At 34.2% G+C, this 10,000-nt stretch overlaps 1 protein-coding gene across 1 annotated transcript in view; it reads left to right on the forward strand.

Moving 5' to 3' along the window:
• Positions 1 to 10,000, forward strand: part of LOC145284556 (uncharacterized) — a 15,701-nt gene that overhangs the window by 2,094 nt on the left and 3,607 nt on the right. Inside the window, exons 2-3 of the mRNA XM_080133469.1 lie at positions 3,115 to 3,156; positions 3,972 to 5,946. Coding sequence (XP_079989595.1) covers positions 3,154 to 3,156; positions 3,972 to 5,946 — 1,978 coding nt within the window. The 5' untranslated portion in view covers positions 3,115 to 3,153. The remainder of the gene's footprint in view (positions 1 to 3,114; positions 3,157 to 3,971; positions 5,947 to 10,000) is intronic.

Genomic DNA, 10,000 nt, shown 5'->3' on the forward strand with positions numbered 1-10,000 from the left:
ACTCTTTATTTATTTATTTACTCATCTATTTACTTATATGTATGTATATATATGTGTATGAATATGTAGGTGTGTTTGTTGTGTATATATGTATGTATATGTGTAATTGTATGTAATCATATATATGTAAGAATGTATGTATATAGATGTGTATGTATTTATCCTTTCATTCTTCTCAATTCATTTGCTTCCTTTAATAACTCCTTCTGATAATTTAATTCTTAAGTAATAACTTGTATATTTCAGTTGACCACTTTTTTTGCTTTAAATTTGGCGCCATTTCAACGACATCCTGTCTGGGTCATTGTCACGTTGCCTCTTCCATTCTAAAATTTACTCAATCACCATTCAATTTTTCTTCTTCACTCATTTTTCTTAAATCAGTTCAGCCTCGACAGTCGTGTTTTAAATTCTTCCATTTCTTTTTTCTATGCACATCTTATCTTTCTTTTAATAATATTATTTGAACTCATTCCATTTTTTCCTTGTACCTATTTGTGAATTATTCCACAGATTTCTGCCTTTTGGATTACTTTGAACGATTTTCCAATTACGCGATTTTAGTGGAAATGGAAATTTAATCAACTTTTTGAATTTTACCGTTATTGGATATTTTATCCTCCACCAGACTATCCATTCAAGTGAAATCACCTTTTTTTCACCCTATTCCCTCTTCTTAACTATTTATTACCAAGTAAGATCTATGAATTATTTGCAATTTCATTAAATACTTTTGCAAGCTAAATCCCACCCTCTGATGAGAAGGAAAGCATTTTTTCGAAACTCTGCGGATTAAGGACTATCCACTTATTTTGTATTTCCTTTTTTAAAATTAAATATGTTTTTAACTCTTTTTCAAAGTGTTTTTAACATGTTTTATAAACTAATTGTTCTTATATATATATATATATATATATATATATATATATATGTACGTATGTATGTATTGAATCGATATATTTTCTCTATTTGTCCACTTGTGTAAAAGTAAATATTAATGACTAGCAGGGCTACCCGGCATTTTTCATTGAGTAATGTATACCACAACACAATAACAAAAAAAAAAACAGAGTAATTATTTCTTCCAGGACACGCTGAGCTTAAACACGCTCTATCTAAGATATTGAGCACTTTGATAATCTCAAATCGTCCCCCACTTCCCACAATTATTTGATGAAAATACGTAATAACTCCTTTTACCTCCCCGACTTGAATCAAAAGGAAAAGATAAAGTCTGGGTGGATTGTCTTCTAAAACAGTCGCCAATCCATGTCATGATATCTGAAGTTGTCCCCCACTAAACACCATAATTTGAAGAGTAATGACGTCATCACCGGAAGTAATTCTCCGGCCTATTTACTCGAAAAAAGGAGGAGATAATGTCTGGGAGGATTGTTTCATTAAACACTCGCCAATCCATTTAACAATAATCTCAAGTTGTCCCCTACTTACGACCATAACGTGAAGAGGAATGAAGTCATCATTGGAAGTTACTGCCCGCTTTCCCATCACCTCCCTAACTCGAATAAACAGGAGGTGATAATCTCTGGGAGGATTATCTCATTTAAACATGCGCCAATCCATGTGATTATAATTTCAAGCTGTCCCCCCACAACGCCATAATTTGAAGAGTAATAATGTCATCACCGGAATTTACCCCCATGCCTTTCACCTCTCTCCTTCTGGAATAAGCAGGAGGAGATATCTGGGAGAACTGTCTCATTGAAACGCTCGCCATGTGATGAAAATCTCAAGTTGTCCCACTTGCCACAATAATTATGAGAAAAATGACGTCGTCACATGAAGATACCACCTCTGTCTATCACCCCCATCCCTACTCGAAGAAACAGGACGAGATAATGTCTGGGAGGATTGTCTCATTTAAACACTCCCCAATCCATGTGATGGTAATATCAAGTTGTTCTCCACTTAACACCATAATTTGAAGAGAAATGATGTCGTTACCGGAAGTTACCCCCCCAGCCTATCATTCGGAGGTAGAATGATAGACAGTGGGGTTAACTTCCGGTAATGGCTGATGGTTATAACTTTCAATTTTACTTGAATAAAAAGTAGAAGATTATCTCTTATTAAAACTGCCGAGAATGCGTGCGATGATAATTTCATGTCGTCCCCACATACACCCAAATTAAAAGAGAAATGACGTTTGAATGACTCTGCAGTTTTTCCTGATTCCTTCATAAATACAAAGGCGTAAACACACTAGTAAACAACTTAAATGAATGAATTGAATCTGAGAATGCGCACAAATACAAACATGTTAGCTAGTTTGGATCTATATTTGTCATGTCAATTTGGTGATATCTGTACGCATTATTCATGCATGTAAACAAAGAATTTACCCGCTATAAACCATACTTGGTGCATGAATATTATTTCCTGAAAATCTTAGTGTTTTGTGACCAGTAGTTTAAGAGTTTACCCATTAGATATTTACTCAGACATACATCTATTGTTTTATTTATATAAATGTAATATCTTTAATTTGTTCATTACCAGTTTTATGTGTTTTAAAAGAAGGCCGCAAAAGCATAAATCTAATCCACTAATTAATCATAAAAGCGTCGAAAATTCTAACGATGATCTCTTGTAGTATTTCATAAAGACGACATACTAAATGGGTTTCGTAAATAAATTATTCTTAAACAAATTATAGAGTTTTTGTTATATAAATCAACTTTAATAAATAAATAAATTAATTAATATGTCTCTAAAATAATTTTTTATCCGAACTTAAACACACGTGAAGAAATGTTGGCATTTATTTTTATCAGTTTTATATGTTAGGTTATTAATGAAATATCTCCCTAATCTGACAATCTTCCGAGTTAGGATAAGTATTTTGTGACAGAAACCAATGCTAATGACTTTTTAGTATAAAGAACATGTTTCTAGAATAAAAGTGAACAAAACCGCTTGTCAGAATCAAATATCGATGTATAGGTTTAAAGTTGCGAATCAGACTTATTGTCCTTTATATATATTGGATGATACAGATTGAGAGCGTGAAGCACTTTTTCAGAGAATAATGTTTGTGATAATGTAATCTTCGTTTCTTTATTGACTTATATGTATTTTTGCATTTCATTTTAGGAGAAAAACTTCCCTTTTTGCGTTTAACAGAAAACCACAATGGTAAGTTTAATTTAATATTTGTTTTCTGAGCGACAAAATATATGTAAGCCAATATTTTGTATTATTTGAATTATTCGCACTACTTTTCTCACCTTGTATATAATTTCCACAACGATTCGACCGATATAACCTCAGACCTTCTTCAGGTGTATCTTGGTGCTCGGAAATCTTTCTTCTGAACGCAGAAATCTGCATGGAATTTCAAACGGAAACTTTTATTTAATACACGAAGGTAGCTTTCTCTAATAATGTCAGCCATGACTGCCTTCAGTAATCGGTTCTAAGTAATATTCCTCTGAAGGACGAAGTTTCAATCCTCGGTGCGGGCGATATAAGGACTATAATTACACACTTCAAGAATGTCTATTCGGATAATTTTGGAAAAAAAAAAAAAAAAACTGTATGTTTCAATGTTTTTATAGCTTCAAATCTTTATGGTGTTTTGTTTAGTTATTTTTTAGAGAAAATTTGTTGTTTTTTGTTTTTGTTTTTACTTCACAGAGCATGATTGAGTTTGTAAAGTGAAAGAAAAAAAAATAAAAACAGATAAAGATGTAATGTTTGTCGATTTTATTTATTCTATCTCTTCTGGGTAAGATTCCACTTCAATATACGCATTGCAGATTATTACACGAGTTTAATGCTTAATTTGTTTTTTCTTTTCTTTTGAGAAATGAGCCGAATCAGCGTAAACTCCTGTTAGTTGCTGATCGAGCAGCCCGTATCAGTTTTTTTTTCACAAAAAGCGCCTAAATGCCCATGCTATTGCTTATTGTATGATTCTAATGCTTTATTTGTTATTTTTTTATATCTAGGTCGATCGAATTCAATTCGTATCATTCGGAATAACTTCCATCATCATTTTGCTGTTGACGTTGTCTGATGCAAAACCGTGTGACATTAATGCAGATGTTTGCGAATACAAGTTTATTGTTGCGTATCACCTGACAATGATGAACGGAAAACATCTCATGAAAGCTGTGGATGGTAAACTCTACCCGGTTGAAGTCGTTAACACGAGTGCAGCGAACCCGGTTCCAATAGATGACGTCATCACCTTAGATGGTTACACTGAGTCACGAAAAGTTGTGGCGGTTGACGGAACTATTCCAGGTCCGGCAATTGAAGTTTACCTGGGTCAAACCGTAATTATCAACGTTGAGAATCAACTCTACACAAGTAGCATTACCATTCATTGGCACGGACTGGAGCAGAAAGGCACGCCATTTATGGACGGTGTCCCATATGTAACCCAGTGTCCTATAGGACCCTCTCAATCGTTCACATATAAGTTTAATGTGACACAAACGGGTACATATTGGTATCATTCCCATATGGGACCACAAAGGAGCATGGGACTTTATGGAGCATTTATTATCCGGAACAGAACGTCAGTGTCGATGCCCGAACATTTTATGGTCGTCACCGATTACAATCATGATTGGGACTCTGACACCGATCAGCTTGGTATGTATGTTAAACAGAAGAAACTTACAAATACATATTCATTCGACAAAGCTCAATTTAGTCTCTTTAATTTTCAATCTGGTTTGGTAAATGGACGTGGTCGATTTTATAGTAGTTCAGGTGTTCACAACGGAGGGCCCATTGCTAAATTCACAGTTAAACAAGGAACGCAGTATCGTTTTAGAGTAATCGCGGCTGGCGTTCTTTATCCGTTTCAGATCTCCGTGGACGGTCATGAGCTTCAGATTGTCTCTTCTGATGGTTCTGAACTGGAACCACGTACATTTGACATCTTTATCATAAACCCCGGAGAACGGTTCGATTTTATCATTACGGCCAACCAGACACCTGGGAACTACTGGGTCCGCGGAAAAACGACAGAAATAGGCAAAAACCACACATTCGAAGCTATTCTGCATTACGATGGAATCAATAACGAAGAACCAAACTCTGCAAATAAAATTTGCTCCCAAAATGCCCCATGTAATGTTTTGAATTGTCCTTTTTCGTTTTATCCGATGAACGAATATAAAAAATGCATCATTTTGTCTGAAATGAACTCAGCTTTTGATTATGAAGTGCCGCGTATCGAAAGCGAAAAATGGAAAGAATATTTTCTAAATTTCGCCTTTCCCGGCGAACCCGGCCACACGCCAGCTTCGATCAACGGACGCCAATACGTGCAACCGTCTGTAAATCCACTATACCAGCCGGACGAAGTAAACACATTATGCGACAAGCAAGACTGCGGGGTTGATCGGATATGTAGTTGCACCCATTCTCTGAAACTGAAGAGAGGCGATACCATCCAAATGATCCTCTTAAACATGGGAAGTGGTAAAGGTTTCGATCACCCGGTCCACATGCACGGACATTCGTTTTCTGTTGTAAAAATGGGCTACCCTACATATAACATAACAACTGGCGAAATAATTAGCGTGAACCCGGATATTGATTGCCGAGGTGATCCAGCCAAAAATTATTGTAACGATGCCGCCTGGACAAACAGCAACTGGGGTGGAGATAACATTCCTGGTCTGAAATTAAAAAAAGCCCCGTTGAAAGACACCCTCATTATACCCTCTGGAGGATATGCTGTTATTCGGATCAAGGCCGATAACCCAGGTCTGTGGTTCATGCATTGTCATATCGAAATACACAATGTCGGTGGAATGGCAATGTTTCTGAATGTATCTTTTGCTGATGTGCCCGAAGCACCTGATCATTTTCCTGTGTGTTGGAGTTTCACACCCGAAGCAAGCAGTCGCATACCAACGAGGTTCGACGTAACGATGCCGTTGAATCAAGACCGAAACTCACAAGGTAATTGTAACAGTATAAATAATACGATAATCTTTTTCTTATTTCACCCATTACCCCCACCCCCATCTTTCTCTTATTACCTCCACTCCTCTCTCTCTCTCTCTCTTCTTATCACACAAACACAGATTATCACTTCTGTTAAAAATATTGAGCACCCGATTTATAATAGATACAAAATGTATGGCTTCTAGTCCATTAAAAGAAATCTTTAACCGCCTGATATGTTATATATATATATATATATATATATATATATATATATATATATATATATATATATATATATATATATATACTAGCATTTCAGCCCGGCATTGCCCGGCGTTGCCCGGGTGTTTTGAAGTGTATGCTGAGCAAAAAAAAAAGAAAAGGTCCATTTTTTTCTTACTTTGCCCCCTATTATGACCCCCTGAAATTGATTGTTTTTGGCTCAAATCAAGTTAAGTTAGATCCATGTCCAACGAATCTATATCTAAAATTTCAAGTGTTTAGACTCCAAATTGTATGAGGAGTTTGGTAGAGTTCTCAAAAGTAAAAACGTTGAACTTTGACCCCTTAATCGCAAAATTTCTGCCCAAAAACCAATCACATCGATTTTCCCAAATCTCAGTATCCTGTATATCAAATTTCGAATCTGTAGACTAAAAATTGACAGAGTTGTTGCGTATTGCTGTATACAGACACACAGACAAACACAGACACTTGCACTTTTATATATACACATATATATATATATATACAGAGAGAGAGAGAGAGAGAGAGAGAGAGAGAGAGAGAGAGAGAGAGAGAGAGAGAGAGAGAGAGAGAGAGATTTGTTTAACAAAAACATATACGTATACATAAATATATATGGAAACAATTTTGTGTTTACTATAAACTTTTTCGCTAATATTATGCAAGTATAAATCATGTAGAATATCTGCATGAATATAATTACAGGTAATAGTTAACTAAAGATGATTATGCCATTAAAAAACCGAACAACTAATAGGGAATTAATTAAAATGAATGTTTAAAAGAATATGCAAATTAGCTAGATCTTTTGCAGATGAATTCAATTCCATGACCCATATATAAGAAAATTGTATTTTCTTTTTAAATAAATAGAAAAGAGGGGTTTAATATGAATATCAATACACACACACACACACACACACACACAAAACCGAATTCATAGGAGTATATATATATATATATATATATATATATATATATATATATATATATATATATATATATATATATAAATTTAAGGGGGATTAGAACAGAAGTCTAAAGATCAGTGTATTTTAATGTGATAGTAAAATCACTAATGTAATTAAAATACAACAAAAAACAGTGCTCGTTGTATTACAAATATATAATAAGCTCAATAGGCATATATATCCTAGAGCTATTTTAATATTTAGAAAGATGATTGATAATTTATAATTAAAATTAAAAATCGGTTTCATAAGAAAGTTAATAAATTGTACGATCGTTTCGGAAACGATGTTTATATTGAGATAGACATTAAGTCATGGACAATAATTTTAACATATATATTTTTAAAACAAAGTCTCCTCATTAGCAAAAATATTGGGTGTTTTTTTAAAGACATAAATCTAGCATTTTTTAAAGTAAGGCAGATGTATCTTATCATGGTCCGCTTTTTGAAAAATCATTAGTATCATCGTCAGAGCATTCATTTTGATGTTAAATATAGCTTATGAATCAAATGAATTCATAAACTACATTTAACATCATAATGAATGCTCTGAGGATGATACTTACGATTTTTAAAAAGCGAACCAATATAAGATGCATCTGCTTACTTAAAAAAATGCTAGGTTTGTTTTTGGTGTCTTAAAAATACCCACCCAATATTTTTTTCTGATGAGGAGACTTTGTTTTAAAAATATATGTTAAAATTATTGGCCATGACTTAATGTCTATTTCAATAAAACATCAATGAGCGAGATCGGAGATGTGCCGCTGTACAACTCATGCTCTCTGCCGATCCAAGTTATGAAAACAGGACCATTGCCAGCACCGTCAAAATGCAAATCCCGACGGTTCAACGCACTGCTCAATGAAGTTTCCGGCCACGGTTATAGTCTTTGATGTAGTTTCAAGTAAAGGTCACATTATGTCATCTCGCATCTTCATGTCGTTTGATCATACATCGAGAACATCACTAACATGATCTCTTACAACACCAAAGGCAGCCTCATCGCCACCATCCGCCGAGTATTCAATGCTTGTGAAAAGTCATGCTCCCAGTTCCGGATCCGTATCGATTGAGGCTGAAGGTGTCTACCTAGAATAAATGTAAGCTCTACTACATAATCGAGTTACCTGAATTGATTTTTTCAATAAAAGTTTTAAAATAAAGCTGCAGTCTTGTTTTCTTTAGGGCTACAAATTTATCGTTCCACCCTATAGTAGAAATATTTTAGAACTCTTGTCTTAAAATAGCAGCTGCGTCTAACAAGTTGGTTGGCATGTGGCATCGTTCGTGTTATGTTTCTGTCTCTCGATAAAGGGCTCATCCGTCCAAAGCCACATTAGTATGGTCTTCGCGATAGACTTAGTGGATAGGATTGCTATGAAATTGGTGCCAGATTTGTATGATCTGTCATACGAGAAGCGACGTGAGCAACTGGATGTTTCAAATCTGGTGTTCTGTCGAATGAGGGGGATGCCATTCATGTCTTCAAATATCTGCATGGGGAATACAACATAGGCTGTCTCAAGATGCTTCTTTTGAAATAAGATTGTAGAGCCCGTGGGCATTCGTAGTGTTTCGATAAGCAGCGATATCAGAAGGGGGCAGCTGGATATGTTCGAGCACGCTACTCCTCCCAACGTGTGTTGAACGTGTGAAACCAACCGTCGGAAGAAGTGCTATCTGCAAAGTTACTCAATACCTTCGGAGTCATACTAGACATTGAAAGAATCACCCGCTTTGTTTTGGCTACAAATCTAGAGATAATGCGTATTGAGAGAATGAAATCTCGGGTGTATAGTTATGTGTTCATTCTCAACATATATTGTATTGATAAACATTCAATGGGCTTATTAAGTTAAAAAGAACAGTATCTACTCATGGTTTATAAAGACATTTTCGAAGATGTGTTTGATATTTTGTGTTAGAACTTGCGAGAGTCAAGATGGAAGCGAATAATGAAAATCAAAAATAGAAAAAGCTAGAATAGAGATAGAGATATCAAACATCCAGCAATACGTCAGCTTCTAACTCTTGAAACTCTTTACATTGATTGCATCGACGCTAGGGTCTATGTTGCGTTGCAGGGGAGTTTGCTCAGCCAAAATGAGCGTAATCTTTTCTTGCACATTTTTAATTATAATTTGTTTGTAATATTTCAGTGTACTGTATATGTATTTTTAAAAATCTTTTTATATGTCCCTTCCTATGTATCTTTCCTATTTTTCCAAATATATGTCTCCATCTATTTTATTTTTTCTCTATTTCTATTTTAACTATGGCTTTTGTTTCCATATATGCATATAGTATATCTTTGTTTTATTTCTAAACCATCTTTCTATACATATACACCTGGCTATTTTTCTCCTCTTCTGATGAGAAGCATTAAGCTTCGAAATGGCATGACTTGGAGAGCTTTTTCATTATTTCTTTGATGACTCAAATTTTATTATTTCTGATATATATATATATATATACATATATATATATATATATATATATATATATATATCGGATTACTTCATTTAATCACATTAATTAATAGACGAAGATATCATTCTATGCGTACATTTTCAGTATTTACTTACAACAGTGCTTAATACGTAGGTAGAGTTACGTAGTAATTTATGAAAATACATATGGAATTGTGGCTTAATGGCCATATATATTTTTATAATTTACTATATATGTATGCATGTATTATATTATATTATTTTGTTTACACGTAAATATAATGATTTCATAATTCAATTAAATTTTATTTAATTTTGAATTTTTTTCCTTCACACACACACACACACACACACACACACATATATATATATATACATATATATATATATATAT

The sequence above is a fragment of the Euprymna scolopes genome, chromosome 9 (assembly GCF_053919585.1).
Source record: "Euprymna scolopes isolate OS-2025 chromosome 9, ASM5391958v1, whole genome shotgun sequence".
NCBI classification, from domain to species: domain Eukaryota; kingdom Metazoa; phylum Mollusca; class Cephalopoda; order Sepiida; family Sepiolidae; genus Euprymna; species Euprymna scolopes.